Source organism: Rousettus aegyptiacus, unplaced genomic scaffold, assembly GCF_014176215.1.
Source record: "Rousettus aegyptiacus isolate mRouAeg1 unplaced genomic scaffold, mRouAeg1.p scaffold_m13_p_13, whole genome shotgun sequence".
NCBI lineage: Eukaryota > Metazoa > Chordata > Mammalia > Chiroptera > Pteropodidae > Rousettus > Rousettus aegyptiacus.
This window is the reverse complement of record NW_023416288.1, coordinates 76811924-76829171: the sequence shown is the minus strand read 5'-3', so window position 1 is coordinate 76829171 and position 17248 is coordinate 76811924. Positions and strand designations below refer to the sequence as shown.

General features: G+C 37.1%; 1 protein-coding gene across 1 annotated transcript in view; it reads right to left on the bottom strand.

Annotated features, from left to right (window-relative positions):
- The window catches only part of POU6F2 (POU class 6 homeobox 2), a 451279-nt gene that overhangs the window by 234070 nt on the left and 199961 nt on the right, over window positions 1–17248 (bottom strand). The window contains exon 3 of the mRNA XM_036231030.1: window positions 743–834. Coding sequence (XP_036086923.1) covers window positions 743–834 — 92 coding nt within the window. The remainder of the gene's footprint in view (window positions 1–742; window positions 835–17248) is intronic.

The following is a 17248-nucleotide window of genomic DNA, read 5'->3' as shown; positions in this document are numbered from 1 at the left end:
CTGATCAATTTTTAGCAACTACAATGGCAGCAAAAGAGAAAGTAAAGCACAAGTATCAGCTCTTTTTTTCCATAAAGTTAGGGTGAAATTTGAAAGCTTCACACTAAATGACAGATGTAAAAAAAAAAAAAAATTGTATTCTACATCTCCATATAACCACACCAGACTATAAAAAAAAAAAAAATTGTATTCTACATCTCCATATAACCACACCAGACTATAAAAAAAAAAAAAAAAATTCGACTTTAAAAAATAATGAATGTATTTCTTTATTAATGCAGAGTCTGTATGTGATGTACAGTATTGTCAAACCCAATAAGCTGAACTTGCATTAAAATTGCATTAACTTTTTTATATTAAATCACATCTTGTATTTCAAAAATGGCTACAGTAAGGTTGAAATAACTTAATTTTCTTCACACTCAAGTTATTAAAGTTTTACTTTCTAGAAAACTGCGCGGTAACCAGCAGCACAGTTGTAGTAGGTCTCACGAAGAAAAATACACAATTCCAAATGATTAAAAACATTTGCTTTAAAAAGAGAGAAAAGTTATGCAAATATATTTTTTTCCTTGAGGGTATTTAATAAATAATGTAGTTATACAGCATCCCATACAAATATTTATCATCATCTTTTCTCTGTTGAAGTTAATTGGATTGAACTCATTATTATTTATTTGCTTATTTATATGGTTAAACCATCCTATATGCAGCCTATGGAAAGCAGTTGAGAGATACTGACCTGTGGCCCAACCGGGAATGGGGGATGGGTCTGACTGGCCTGGTGTTGGTCAGGAGTGCCTGGGTCTGATAGTGCTGGGTTTCCTCTGGCCCCTGGAATTCAAAAGAGAAGTGCTCCCTTAATATGAGATACAGCCTAGGAACTGCACGTGGCCCCATTTTCCTGATAACATCACATAACATTAAGGGACAGATGATATGCCAGAGTGGTTTACTAGTATCAGTTAGCAGTTGACAAGTGCTCAAATTACTTGTTAACTGAGTAAATTATGCTAATGAACATTTAAGATGACCAAAGTCATTCCACGAGATAGAAGGCTATGACAGTGGGGAAAGTGACACTATTATCAGCGGCACTAATAAGTTTGCATCAGTTTGTATGGGGTATGTCAACACATCACCTGTGTAGAAAACTGCATCCTTTATGCATAGGTGGGTGATAGTTAATTTAATTTCCCAAAGCCAGAGAAGTATGATCTGAGACATGACCAAGTACATCTCTATCATCCCTTAATATGGCTTCATACATTTAAGCCTTTCTCCATACACATTTCAGGCTCTGAATTTTATAAAAACCCTTTTCAATGTCACCTTATGTAATGTCATAAAACAAATATGAACCTCTTTAAGCAAACTTCCCAGGGGCAAATCGAAACAGTAGGACCCCATACTACCTCCAGGGAATTCTACTATGTTAAGCATAGAACACAACTTACTTCCTTTGTTGCAATCCTGTTGGACACCAAAATATGAAAAATGAAATTCTGTCAAAACAGCAATGCTTTCAAGCCTTCTTAAACACCATAGTTTCTCTGTTGGGCTTATGTGCTTTGTTTCAGGACAGACCATAGCAGATAAGATAGTGGCAGTAACAATAAACACATGAATAAATAAATAAACAAAGAGAGCTAACAGCAATTTTTGAAGATTTTTAGGTGGTAGCTTTTGTTTTCTTGGTGGTTAAAATCCAATTCAAAGCTATCCTTAACAAGATCTTCTTTCCTGATGTTTGTCCTATGAATAGCAAGTGGAAGACAATTCAAACCCTGTTTACTGGCGTGCCATGGATGACCAAGAAAAAAAGATATGATTCTGTCATGCTTATAAATTTTAAAGAAGGTATTATTGGCTCATTTAAAACAAATTCTTCTATATAGTCTCTAAAGGGGCAGACTTATAAATAATGGAAATGTGGGAAAAATACTTCAGCACATTAAGCCACAAATAAAATTGACTGCTACATATTATTCAATTGACTTCTATCTCCACTTTGATGTGTCAATCATAACAGCATTTTATAATAAGATTAAGCAATAAATGTGGAAAGCTATTATGCAGAAATCTGAAAATCTGATTAATTTGTAATATTTTTTTGTGCAGAAAGTCAGGAATGGACATTGCTTGGGGAATACTTACAAGCATTCTATTGAAATTTCTAAATTGATTTGGAACAAACTAATAAAAACACAGACTTGCTGACATTTTATAAAGTGAATTCTGTCAAAATATGTTTGGCATTTTAATGATCGCTGTCATTTAATAACAAAGGTAAGATGACTATCAGAAGGTGCCAACAATTACCTCCTAATATGCAGGAGACCTTTCTTCTAAATTTTTTATATGTGATTTACTTATTATGCTTGAATAGCAGGACACTTTATACTGGGAGCTGCATTATGCATTGTAAATCTCACAGTTTCTCTTATATACCCAAGTCCTATTTGTCTTAAAATTCTCAGCAGAGCTTTATGTACTTTTATAGAACTAACCAAGCCAAAGTGATGCTTTTGGGCAAATATTCAGATTAGGTAAATTCTCAAATGGCTGAAAACCCACTTTGGTTTAGTTTTTGAAGATGTTTTTAAAAATATGGCTGCTTCCCTATATTCATCGGGCATGGATTTTTATATCAGACTGTGAAATGAGAGTTTACAATGCACATAAAAAGAGAAAAAACTTTTTACACAAAAAATATATATCTTAATTTTTAAAAATTTCTATACCATATCAGGCCTTTTTTACTATATTTTTTTCACATGTACCACACCTACTTTTTGCCTATTCCTAATGGCATACCATTGTAAGCTTTAGAATTTGTCCTATATTTACAAGCACTGTGTCAACAAGATTGTGTGTTTGTTACCCGTAACTTTACACAAATTACATTTGCTTACATTTTATTCTCTGTTGCTGGAGGCCCTCACCAGTGCACAGCAGTTTGTTCTGAGGCTGGTTTTCTCAAAAAACCATGTTCGGTGCAGTATAGGGCAATTCCACACAATTTCATGTGTAAAATGAAGTCTTTCACAGGCTCTAGAGGAGATTACATATGTTTTCCTGACCAGATGAAAAAGCAATGTTTCTTCTTAGCCTGCATCTCCATTCCCCCCAATAGCATGTACCACGCTTAACTAATCTGTTTGTAAGGTGGATCCCAGATCAGGAGTCTTCTTGTTGCCAGAGAAGGAATCTAGCGGTCAGAATGAATAAATGATGTTGGTTAAGGGTTTCAGAGCAATCTGAAGCAGTGCTTAGCCTATGTTAGCAGAGAATTTGAGGTTAGCTATGTCCATGGGCAGAGACAGTTAAATATAAACTTAAATGGGTTTTAGGAAAAGTTTTATGAAAAGTAGATTCCTCCTGTTCAGGATCCTAGGAAACATGTTACTTCTCTGGAGACCAAGAACATCCACAAAGCTCTCTGTGGCCTGTTGTGAATTTAATAGTCTGTATTTTTTATGCAGCAACTGTGAACACCAGTTAGGCAGAGACTGCATTTACTGGTTCACCATTTTACACCTAGCTCGAGTGCAGACATTGTATTAAAATTGATTGAATACTCACTCAATAGAAATAGAGGCTTGGCTTTTAATTTGGGGGTGGCATAATTCCTTCAAGAGAAGTATTGGCATCACTTGACTGTTTACTACTGTTCAGCATAAACCTTGGAAATGTCTTTGAATCATTAGCTTGTTGGCGAATTCTACCTCAATTCTAAAGTAGATATTAAAAACAGTTTAGCTTACTGTTTAAAAGCAAGGACTCTTAAATTTTTGGCTCTGCCTGGGTTCATTTAAATTTAGTTCTGCCTAGGTTTGTGAACTTGGGCTTTTTTCCCTCTTCTTTAGGTATCAACTTCCTCTTGAAAAAGCCTGGGAAAGTAATACTACCTCCCTCTTAGGGTTGTTGTGAGAATTGAATGAGAAAATATATCTAAATTTTTTGGAACAGAGAATGCTTACCACATAAGCACTATTTCTTTTGACTATTATTTAATAAGATTTATTTTTATGTTGTATTCAACATAATATTTAATATTATTTAATTCGCCCATAATATTCACCTGCTCCAAGTCAACTCAATACATACTGTTGTTCCTATGTGTGCAATTCACACTCCCTCACACACCACCCTAACTGTAAACTCCATACCATTTCATGAATATTTGGAAAGGAACTAAATAGTTGGGACTTTAAGAGCCTATAAAGTGAGACGTTTATGTATAATGCTGCTTTAGTCCATGGTAGCATGATCAGGAAATATGGCACAAAGCTACTGGCAAATAGCTTCCAAATTCTCACAGAGACCCTGGCTTAGACCAGTAGCTCTTACCTAGGCCTGTGAATCAGAATGGTCTGTGGAACTTCTTGAACACAGAGGATCACATCCCTCATGAAGCTACTGATAGAACCTTTAAGGGGTGGCTTACATGTATGTTTCATAAACTCTACCAGTGATTGAAGAAAATAGTGGTTTAGATGCTGCCCAGGAAAGTCTGAATCTCCTTTGTGCAGAGGATGCTATATGCAATTAGTTTTATTATCAGCAGGCAGGTTGTTAGCTAGATTTACCCACTTGGCCTTCCAAGTTTCTTTACCTGGAGCATTCTTCCATCACTATCCCAGTACACTTCTAGCTTAGCAAGGGGAAGAACCATTTCAGATACATCCATTTTGTAATTATGATTTGTTCACTGTTAATGCCAGGAGTATAAAAACTGACTTTAGAGGAATCATAATATAGAGTTTACAATGCTGTATAATAGGAGTCAATTCTCTGCAAATACAGAGAGCCTTGCTGTGATTCTGTTATGGAAAGTTCATAAACGGTAAAGATACTGAAAGACAAATTAGGAGTATGGCTGGTACACTAGGATAAAACTTATTTTTAATTGTTAAAATGCCTACTTACCAGAACATTGGTTCATTCAACATTATCTTTCCAGTATTGATCTTGAATCTGAAGCCTATAAAGCTGCCTGCAGATCACTCTGATCTGGAGGGACTGGGCTATCCACAGAACCAAGAAGGTTGATACCCAGGCCCTGTACTCTTCCCTTCAGTGTCTTCCTAAGGAAAGAGCCGAGCAAGTTCCGCCCTCCCCACCCAGCTCAAGTTCAGAGTTCCTGAATGACCGTCACATGTTCCTCATAGCAAGTTACATTTTCTTTTGCAAAGTTTTTTTTTCTCTCTCTCTTCTTTTATTTTTTGTACAATGGGTTTTCATTAACTGAGGCAAACCAGACTCAGCATCTTTTAGCTACTCTAAAAGTAAGATAGATGTACACTCCAGTACGGTTTAAATCCTACCCTTCCCCCATTTTTGAGATGACTTCCAAATAAGTTATTTTAAGAAACAAATAAAACATTGTTAATCCTGAGAGTCATCCTCTTTTTTGGAACCTCACCCCATTACCTTTGCAAAGAGAATACAATGGCCATGGCATTGAGAAGGAAACAGAATTGCAAAATATGAATTGCTCACCCAGAATAAACCAGTCTCATCTCCCAGGTGGAGGCAATGCCTGCCTCATTCAGTGCACCAGATTCCCCTTGTTAACGACCAATGCACAACCAATACATTTTTAATGAATCAAGTTCTACAGAAGGAGAGTTTGGGTTCTGTGCTCTATACATTAGCACAAACATAATCACATAAAGGTCACAAGGATCCCTAGGCTTTTTCTGGTATTCATACCTTTCTTATCCACTGGTTGTGGTTTTCACCAGTGAGTGAGGTGATGCAAAGTTTGCTTTTTATAAGATAGACAGTAGAATGCATTATTATTTCATGTTGGGTATGTGAACCCAGATAAACAGGGCAGAAGTCCCCTCTAAATTAAAGTTCCCTTCTTTCAATTTCTTCAAGATTATTAAATGCCAAGGAGGGGGTGATATGACAATGTCTATAAGTCTTTTTAGAGCCACTGTCACTGTTGGCCACATTTTAATTGCCAGTTGTTAGTTTTTTTGTGATACTGGCCATCCACATATTTAGGTACAGAACAATATACAGGACTCTACTGGAATGGGAAACTATAAGGTAATAAGCCACACTTGAAAAACAAACATTAATTCACCTAAAGGTTTGTGTGTTTTTGCAAGATCTATTGTAAAGTACTTGTACCTTCAGACATTGAGGCCTGGAAAACAGAATGTCTGATGACATTAATGAGAAAAATGGATTCCTTCATTCTTCTACTGGTGACTTATTTGGCCTCTGGTGAAGGGAAGTTCAGTTTTCTTTGTGTGAATGGTCTAGGTCCTAAATGGTTCTAAATGCTGATCTTTATTTAAAGGCTACACAGATGCATTAAAAGTCAAAGAGAGATTTGGGATCTCTAGATAAAGCATAATAAGAAATCTTATAAACCCCTTTTCTGAACTTGCTTATCTGAAGATGTTTTTATAATATCTACCAAAATTATTCAATAATTGCTTCCATTCTACATGTAGACTTAATGTATGTGTGCTATGAAAGATTTTGAATACATTTTATTCACTCAAAAGTTACTAAATTTCCCTTAAGTCCTCCTCCAACAATTTTTTTATCGTTGTTTTTACATGCATCTAATAAAAGTAGAGACGAACTCCTGTGATATCTAGGCCAACAAAGGTCTCAAGTTCTATAAATCTTCCTTTTAGAAAAGAGATAAAAAAAGGAGAGAGTCATCAAACATACTTAAGCAAAATTTCTTGATATACTGCTGGTACAGAAAGAGCTTTAGAAGAATGGATTTTCCATGAGTACCACTATCTCTATAAGAGTTTTAATTCTTTCAAGGCAAAGACTTTCTGACTCAACTTTGTATCACCTGCAGGCCAGCTCTGGGCCATGTCTGTCTGTCTGTCTGTCTGTCTATCTGTCTGTATATATAGATGTGTATGAATGTATATATGCATGTTGATGTTTATGTATGTTGTGGTGAGTATGTATTCTTAAAGTGATGGAGATATGTATCAAAGTGAGTTGAAATAATTTAGACACAGATTTTAAACCACCTGAAAGTGGTCCGCCTAATTTAAAAAATGCCCTTTTTACGCTAAGGTTACTCATTTCAACACACTTCTCTCAGGGAATGGATACTTCCTCTGCCAAGGTCATTGGTAAAGGTTATGCTCAATCCAGAGATGAAATCTTTGCTTTCAATTGATTGAAGGGACTCTGGTATGGCCCTATGGATGCCAAAGTCATATATGTCCTGTGCTTCGATGTCCATATCTATTGAACTTCCCTTTCATGCTTTATCCATGCTTAACCCTACACCAGGGCCAGCTACATAATTTGTGGGGCTCAGTGCAAAATGAAAATGCAGTTCCTTGGCCTGGGGCTGAGAAGCCAATCTCCTCTTCTCCAGGCCTATCACCCCAATCCATGGCAGATGGGTAAAGCTAAGGGGTTGCAACCTCCATACTGAGATGCACCAGACACCTGGATCAGGGGTGGGCAGGAAACCCTCTCTGAGTTGCTCACTGAGCATGTGGGCCTCCCTGCACCTGAACCAGGACCCCTAGAAGGGCAGAAGGGAGAAGATAACAGCCAGATTTAGGCTTCTAGTGGTCCCAAGGGAGTAGATGCCCGAGAACCTGTCTTGTTCTGGAAGAGGTGAGGGGATAGCAGCTGGACCACCAGATACTCCAAGACCCCCATCCACCCACATGCTCTTGTTATCCCATCAGACTTTACTTACACAGCACAAATTCAAAGATAAATTATTAAGAATTGCAAGACAGTAAACCCAGGGCACTAAATCCCAAACATGAGACCCTGCTGGGTTGGGAACCTCGTGTGCCTGCAGTAGTCATAGGCCCTCAGAACAAGCCCACCTATGGCTTATTGTCAGCATTCATTAATTCAGTTTCCATACAATTTTGAGTTACCAATTTCCCATCAATGAAACTTCCTTATAAGGGTCCTAAAATTTTGAAAAATTGAACCTAAACCTACAACCACTTTGAGAGAGTTATTTTTCAAAATTAGTACAAATTTCGAAAAGAGTTTTGTTCTATAGAGGAATTTAGATAGGACTTTTTTCTCCAAACAGGAAATCGAATTTATAAATCATCGATGCATCTATTATATGTTGATACCAATGACCACATAAATATACCATTCAGTGGAAAATTGGGATGAAATATTGCTTTGTTTTCTGTTAATTTTCAGTTATATGCTTATAATGGAGAGACAAGGCATGAATTCCTCAAAAGAGAAATCGTATAAAATTTGTCACATGTCTTTTCTCAGTTGTAGACCTAGCTTTCTAACAGTGTTATGCTTTCAGTAACAACATCAACAACAACAAAAATGAAGATTTTCTCACCTGACTGTCTACGGGATCATCTACAAGCTTGACAATAAGGGAATATAATCTACATACTTCAAGGCAATGTAATTGGGTTAGTTTTACAGCTCTCCAGGTTTCTACCTATGGTAAGACATGCAAGAATTACTAAGAACTGACATTAACTATCTTGAAAGATGGTCAAAGCTGTTAAATAATCTGCTTTAAAATTTTTCTACTATCTTAGGTGAAGAGTGTGTGTGTGTGTGTGTGTGTGTGTGTGTGTGTGTGTGTGTATTTTGGGGTGAGAAGATGAGGCCAAAAGGCAGGGATGGGAGTTAGTCCATTTTTTCTTGCTTAACACCTGTGTGATTAGTATTATGGGGTTCAAGTAGTAGAGTCAGAGGTCCTTGTATTTTTTATTTTTTTGGTCCATATCTGACCCTCCAGTAACATTCAGGTTTGTTTTCCAATATCTGCAAGGCTCTCTTTGCAGTCTTATAGACCTAAATGTTTGCCCCATCAAAAAATCTCCTTATGAATTTTTAAACACTTTTCAGTTTATTGAGACTCTTATACCAGCAGCCCTACATGGATACCTGGAAATCCAAGTGTGAAAAGGAGGTGGAGTTGAAATAGCAATAGCTATGCCATGGTAACACAAGCCAAACTCTAGGCTCAGAATCAAATTAGTTGGAAATCAGTGATGTATCACTTCCCTCTTCTCCTAGACCTAGATGCCTTCCAGAGGTCTGAACCCTGCACAACCCTCAGTGGTGAGGAGGCTGCCAATCCAACATTCAGAATATGATTTAACTATGAGCTACAATAGAATAAATCATTATTTCAATTGGAAATGATGGCCTCTGGGTACAGTCACTTCTTATAATATGCATGGTACAACATCTTGGAAACCCCCAGCACAGGAAACCTGTTGTCCTCCATCTGCAGTGACTGTATTTGTGACTGCAAAGAGCAGGTGCTTAGATAATCAAAGAACACTGATTTTCCCAGGCATTGAGATTTCACAGAGTAATCAAATTAAAGGAGCACACTAATAATTGTGTGACTAGAAATATCTCAACTTTTAATGTTTCCAAGTAATAATATTATTAAAAATTAACTTACACTGGCATTATTATATAATGAAGGAATTTTATTGCCCTTTTCCCACTCCAAAGGATATGTTCTCCATTTAAAGGACAATGCTTTAAATCAAAGAAATTTAGCCTAATAAAAAACTCACTGCACTAGACTTTTTATTTTTATTTTTCCTTTGATCAAATTTTTTTTTTTTTTTTTTTTTTTTTTTTTTTTTTTTTTTTTTTTTTTTTTTTTGCTGTAGAGGGACATGGGCTTGTCTCAGAGCATTTGGGAGCTTCTCATGGGCATGGTAGGGTTTGAGGAATCTCCAGGCACAGGAATTATCTGACCACACACTCCTAAAACATTTCTTCTTTTGAATAAGCAGCTCCTTTTTTCCTTCAATCCTTTTTTTTAAAAGAAATATATAATTTTCTTTCTATATAAAAAAGTTTTGTGTGCCAAGTAATACATTATTTCACATATATATTATTTCATTAACCCTTATAATAACCCCTGAAGTAATTATGATTATTATGTCCATTTATAGAGGAAACGAAGCTTTATAGAGACTAACTCACTCTTCTATTATAAAACAAAGAAGTGACAGAGAGGTGACTATATCCCAAGCTATCTGATCAATGGAAGGCATATGTCTTTATCACCTAGACTATATACTGATCAAATGTTTTATAATAGTTACCATTTAGTAAATACTATGGGCCAGATACTTTGTTCAGTATTTTATATACATTTTCTCATTTAATCTCCATAGAAACCCTATGTTATCAAGACTATCATTCTCATTTTACTGATGTGGAAACTAAAGTTTAGGCAGGTTAACTAACACCTATGATCACAAAGTTAGTGAGTGATAGCATCAGAAGCTGAACCCAGTTTAATTAGACTCCAGACTACAATACTATATGTTTCAAATGCAAATGTTTCAGGGAGATGGAACATAATAAATCCCCAATACCATGAAAGAAATTGTGTTTTTCAAATATTTTGCTAAGGGAACCTGGCTCCAGAGACCTCTAGTTTCAAGGTCTGAGAAAATTGGTGATGGAGGAGGGAAAATGGCATAAATGACAACTGCATTCTTAGTTTAGGGTTTTCACACTCAAAACATGATCACTGGACCAGCAGTATCAGTACTATCTGGGAACTTATTAGAAAGGCAAGCCTGCAGGTCCCAGCTTTCTCATGTCTCAGACCCACAGAATCAGAATCTGCATTGGAACAAAATTCTCAGATGATTAACACATACAGTTACGTGTGAAAGCACTGGTTTTGAAATTATAACATTTTCCTTCTTTCCTTCCTTCTTTCCTTCCTTCCTTCCTTCCTTCCTTCCTTCCTTCCTTCCTTCCTTCCTTCCTTCCTTCCTTCCTTCTTTCACTTGGGTAGCATTTAAGTATAAATATACCTAAAATGCCTACTTTTATCAAACATTTGCAGTAGACTGTCATATCCTATCTCACAAAAGTCAGGATGGGGTGTGTGAGAATGTAAGAAAAGAAAACATTCACAAGGAAGCATCTCAGTCACAGCCCTGGACCACTCTCACCCTGTGCACCTGGTGGGAGAACTCCCAGTGAAGAGGTTCACAGCAGGAAGAGCTGGTCCTACATTCTTAAAGGGGAGCATATTTATCCTTTTAAAACACAACAAAACTGATGCCAAATGTGGCCCAATATCCTTATTCTGTGATTTATCGCAATTTTCCTGACACTTTCTCCTTCTTTATCTTTGGTTTTCCATTTGTTAGGGTCCATGAAGATAAGAATCTGGCCTATCCATTTCAATTATTTATTCTCAGAACACCACACTCTTTGCAAAAGTAGCCAGAGCACCACTTTTAAAAGGGGGAATAAAAACTTTAAATCCCTAAAAGACTAAATAGAACTGCATTTCTATATAGGTACTCCAAGAGAGTAGCACGTGCAATCTCTCTTGTGTACACCCAAAAGTTGGTGAAAGTGGGGTCATTTAGAACTCAGCAAAGGATGAGAGGGAGGAACCTCTAGAGAAATTACATCACATGAAATTGTAGCTTCACACATAGTTAGCAACCCCTTACAGTAATGGAGCTTCTATGACAGCACGACAACACAAAATTGTGCAGAAAAAGAAGGAGGTCTTAAAACTCACTATGAACAAATTACCAAATGCTACAAAACCTTCTTGGGAGATGGAGTAACAAAATGCTGCACAGTAGTAAGCAGATCTAAAATATGAAAACTCAAATTAATGGCCCATCAATACATTGGTTATAAACAATCTATGTTATAAAAAAGTAAACAGCCCCAAACTAGTCTAATTCATTTATCTTTGACCATTTTGCTCTCAGTCTATTTATTTCTTAGCATTACTATAATTGAAAAAGTATCTATTGCTAAAGATGTTATTAACTTGAGTGCATTCATAGAGTGTTATATCACTAATAGAGTTAAGTCAGATTCTTTTATCCTTTTAGCGAAGCTTTATTGTTGTCTTCTTGTTCTAAAGAGTTTGTTCCACTTGAAGTCAAATAGAACAAAAGCTTCACAGAACTTGTTCAGATCATTTTTGTCATTATTTTAACTCCATTACATGACAGTTTCAAATGTGTAAGAGTTTTGAATTGTTATATTAACTTGTTTTTGGATGTGTTTCCGAGCTCTCATTATAAAAATACTCCTACTAAACTTGATTTAGACTTAGATTATAACTATAATATTTTAAGTCTAAATACTTTTAAAATCTACATCTTGAATTTCCATTTGATTTTAGAATTATAGGGTTAGATGTGAAATAAGAAAGAGAGCAAACTGATAACTACAATGGTGAAAAGGTGAAATAATGGGAGAAGGGGAATCCAATAATTTTAAAAATGTTGTATTTCATCAAATCATCATTTTGTTGATATAAAACTCATGAATATTTTGTCTTCCATTAAGAAATAAATAATCTGTCAATTAAACCATGACATGCTGCTGATTGATTATAAGACATCCTAATTTTATCCCCAAATCTTCCATTTAATATATCACATTATACATAGTACAAGAGGAAAGCTGCATATCTTAGAATTAATATTCATTGGCCTTTATATACCTATAAATTTTGCACAGAGAATAGTCGATAGAAATTTTACACACAACCTCTAAATATCCTCAAGATTTGGATGCTATCTGAAAGAGGGGGCAATTTTGTGGTTGAATATTTTAATAATTCTTGTGTAGAAGATAGGGCAGCTGAAGCAAGGTTGAAGCTGTGATTGGTAAAAGAATGGTATTCACTTATATTAGCCAGGATGGGTGACTATTTGGTCATTTTTGGTTCAGACGATGTTCTTGGTTTGCCTGTCTTCAGACATAGAGATGGAATGATCTTGGTTTTGTCCCAGTCCATCATGGGCAGAGTGCCCTGTGTGATGCTGGTGTTCAGTGGAACTGTTGTGTTCAGCAGGAGGGCACCACGGCCTAGCTGTGAGTGCCAGGCCTCAATATCAGGGCTGCTTTTCTCCTATCCAGTTAAAAAGTACAAGTTTTATTTTGAGAGCATAGGACCCTGAATCAGGAAAGAGATGTGGATAATGCTATCTAATGTTAATTATAAATTTTTTGTAAAGAAGCTTTTGGTAATGAAAATCTAGCTTCTTCTGGAAATGTCTGCTAATAACAGATTATCTGATAAGTTTCTAGTTGGCCTGTCTGACAGTTTCATCTCTCAGGAGGTTTGGAAGCAGAGAATGGTATTCTTAGTACAGACAATTCTGATCAATAGAGCTACACTGAAGTAACAGGAAACACAGGATAATGTGACTATATACTTTTAGAAGGTTTATTTATCAAGAAAGAGAATGTGGGAAGAGTCAAATGTGTCTAGAAAATCAGATTCTGAAAAACTCAGAAAAATTATCCACATGATCCATAATCAGAACTCATAAAAAGGAAACAGGCATCTTAAAAATAATATTCTGACAATACAGTGTGAGTCAGAATGACTTGTATTTTCATTTTTGCTTTACATGTGCTATGCTATCTGTATGACTTTGGATAATTTACTCAACCTCTCTGATCTTAAGTTTCTTCAACTGTGCAATTGAGGTAGAAATAGCACCTGCATCATAGTTGAGAGAGTGAGCAGATTGTTGGGTGAAGAAAGCTCAACATTGTGCTTGGCACATAATAAATGTTCACTAATGTTGGCTATCATTATCAATTATTATTGGAGTATTGTTACAAATGACATTGACATATGATTATCCAATCACAAATGATCTAGATAAAGAAGAAAAGAGGAAATCATGAGGACACTCTTTAGTAAAGAGACACTTTACAGCAGCGGTTCCCAACCCTTTTGATGCCAGGGACCAGTGCTCCTATAAGAATCTAATGCCTGATGATCTGAGGTGGAGCTGAGGCCATGATGCTAGCACTGGGGAGCAGCTGCAAATACAGATGAAGCTTCCCTCGCTCACCTGCTGCTCACCTTCTGCTGTGCAGACCAGTTCCTAATAGGCCAAGGACCAGTACCAGGGGTTGGGGACCCCTGCTTCAGAGGAACCTATAAAATCAGAGACATACAGCCAATATCCAAGAATGAATTCAAGTATAAGAGAAAATGCAGGAAGACTGGAGAATGCGGATGATTTCTAAACCCAAATTGCTAATCTAAAAACTTCTCTGAGTGTTCGCCTAGTATTTCTAAATAGCACAACTCTCACAGGTTCAGATTTAAAAAAGCTCCAGTTCCTTTTAATTGCCCAATCTCCATTTTCATTCATGTTCATTCTAATCACTCATGCTCAAAATATGAATCCCTAAATTACCTTTGCTTAGTCTCTCTGCCTTACCCCCAGAGAGCCAACTATCGAATCTCAAATCTTACACTCCAGTATCGCTGACAACTGTCTCCTTCTCTGTTTTAGCTTCCCTTATTGTCTCTTATTCAGATCATGAACATAGTCACCATGCTTCCAGTCTGTCCTGTCTCCTACACACTGATAACAGTGAAATCTGTAAACACTGTCACTGAGTGAAGTCCAAGAGATGTCCCGTGCTTTGTCCCTACCTCTCACACAGAAAGCAGGGTCTGGAGACAGGGGTGTAAAGGTTTGGGGTGGAATGGGCCGGCGAGGAGACAGCCTGTATCAGGAGACTTGTCAGTGGCACAGGCCAGCCCCAGAAGAGAGCAAAAAGAGCACGATAGCCTTATGGTGAGGAATACAGGCTCTGAAGTCAGATTGCTTGCCTCCAGCACTTACTAGATGTGGGCCCTCAAGCAAGCAGCTTAATCTTTCCGAGCTCAGTTTCATCATCTATAAAATTAAAATAAAAATGGCACCTCCCTCATAAAGTGAGGAATTAAGTACAATAATTCACATAAGTAAACTGCATGATCGCAGTTTCTGGCATATTTTTTCTCATCATACCATTTGACTTGGAGGGAGACGGCCCCACCCTGGGGCCTCTGGTACACAGAGCAAGTGGCACTCCAGGTAGCCAGGCCTGGGAAATACGGTCACAGTTGTTTAATCTGACAAGACGCTGAGCATTAGCCTCAAACACTGTCAATGTCTTGAGGGCAAGGTAGAGTCCACAGGTGTGTCAGGGAGAGACACACAAACAGGGTGGAGCAGAACCTGAGAGCAATCTCCTCTAGTGGTTTGCAAGTGCTCTGTGGTGGGGGATGACAGGCACTGCTCAGAGCTAAGATGCTGGGGAGAGAGAGCTCAGGACAGAAGTGCATGCTGTCATGTGTGAGCTGTAGTGGCAAAGAATAAAAGGAATTATACTTTAGAGCAGAAGGGATCATTTTCAGGGCAACATCTGGCAGTGATGGCTTTGGGCAAAATGACTCAGTTCTTAGGGTGAGCTGGGATGGTGTCTGGATGCAAGTCCAAGAAAGAACTTGGCTCCTAAGCAGATCACACACACACACACACACACACACTCTCTCTCTCTCTCTCTCTCTCTCTCTCTCTCTCTCTCTCTCTCTCTCTCTCTCTCGAAATAAGGATCAGGTAGACAATAGCCACAAAGGAAGTGGTACTGACAGCCCCCATGTATAAGCAAGTAGTAAGTAATTTCTCAGAGCTCAGACTGGATTCTGCTTGCATTTTCTATCTTATTTTATTTTTGTTATTTATTTTATTTTTATTTATTGTGGTAAGATCACATAACATGAAATCTACTCTCAACAAATTCTGCAGTGCACAAGACAGTACTGCTACCTATAGGCACATATAGAATTATGTTATACCTATAGAACTTATTCATCTTAACTGATATAAACTTAATGTTTATTACTAAAATGTTATACCCATTGAACAGCAACTCCTTGTTCTCCCTTCTGGCCAACTCCTGGCAACCACCATGTTCTGTTTCTATTAGTTTGACTATTTTAGGTACTTCATATAAGTGGAATCATGAAGTATTTGTCCTTCTGTGACTGGCTTATTTCACTTAGTATAACACCCTCCAGGTTCATCCATGTGGTGTATGGCAGGATTTTCTTCTTTTTTAAGGCTGAATAGTATTCCATTCTATGTATATACCATTTTATCCTTATCCATTCATCCATCAATGGACATTTAGAAGGTTTTCATATCTTGTCTATTGTGAACTATGAGATATCATCTCACACTTGTTAAAATAACTATTATAAAAAAAATCAAAAGATAAGTGTTGGTGAGGATATGGAGAAATGAGGACCCTTATACACTGTTGGTATGAATACAAAATGGTGCAGTTGCTGTGAGAAGCAGTATGGAGGTTCCCACAAAAATTAAAAATAAAACTACCATATGATCCAACAATCTTGCTCTAGGTATATACTCAAAAGAATTGAAATTAGGATCTCAAAAAGACTCTTCACTCCTTTGTTCATTGAAGCATTATCCACAATAGCCAAGGTATGCTTGTATTTTCTTGTAGCTGCCCTTTACCTGCACTTGCTTCCTGTTAGTTCTCTGTTCCTACCTTGCTTTGTAGGAGAGCCATTCTTGGGGTATTCTGAGTCCTACGATCTTGGTCTGTGTGATAAGTTTACTACCAATTGTGAGCTCTAGCCAACTCGTTCAAAAATTGGTAAGCTAACACTATTCTTTGATGATTAATTCTTCACAATATTATTAAGTTCTTATTGGAGGGCATTTACAAGATACTAGAGACATATAAAAATAATATTACCTAATCCCATTTCTCCTCATTATTTAATTAATTCACTCATTCCCAACAAATATTTTCTGAATAATGATCAGTTATACTTCCTGGGCCTTTGGAGCTTACAGTCTAGCAAGAAAGTTATGCACTAAACTAATAGTTAAACAAAGAATTATTTTTGGAGACCCCCCTGAACATGGCTTTAGGGAACACTAGAGAACTAGGGGCAACACCAGGAACTCCCTCTCCATTTCCAGCAGTTGCCCTATCAAGAGAAGATGTTTGAAAATATTTGATTCTATTCTTATAAAACTTCCTTTGACACATATCTTTCATGTTTAACAAAACAAAATTCTGTAATATAATCCTAGTGGCTTGTACAATTAAAAGGGGAAGTTTAAAGACCTGGATCCTTTAACTCAACTGTCTCCAGGACAGTAGTCCTGTGCTGGCAGGAGGAAGCAGTTCAGCAGCTCTGGGATCCAATAGCCTGGATAATTTCCTGCATATTTCAGCTGGACCGAGATGTCTGTCCTTACTTCACTCCTGTCCTTCGGCCCCTCCTTCATCTCCCTAGCCTATTGTAATGCTGTTCTAATGACTGCAGGGAGGTGTATACGTAGCCATCACCACTTCTTTAGGTAACAATGGATAAACAGCAGCTTGAGAAATCCCAGGTCTACATTATTTATGAAGCTGCAATTCTCCT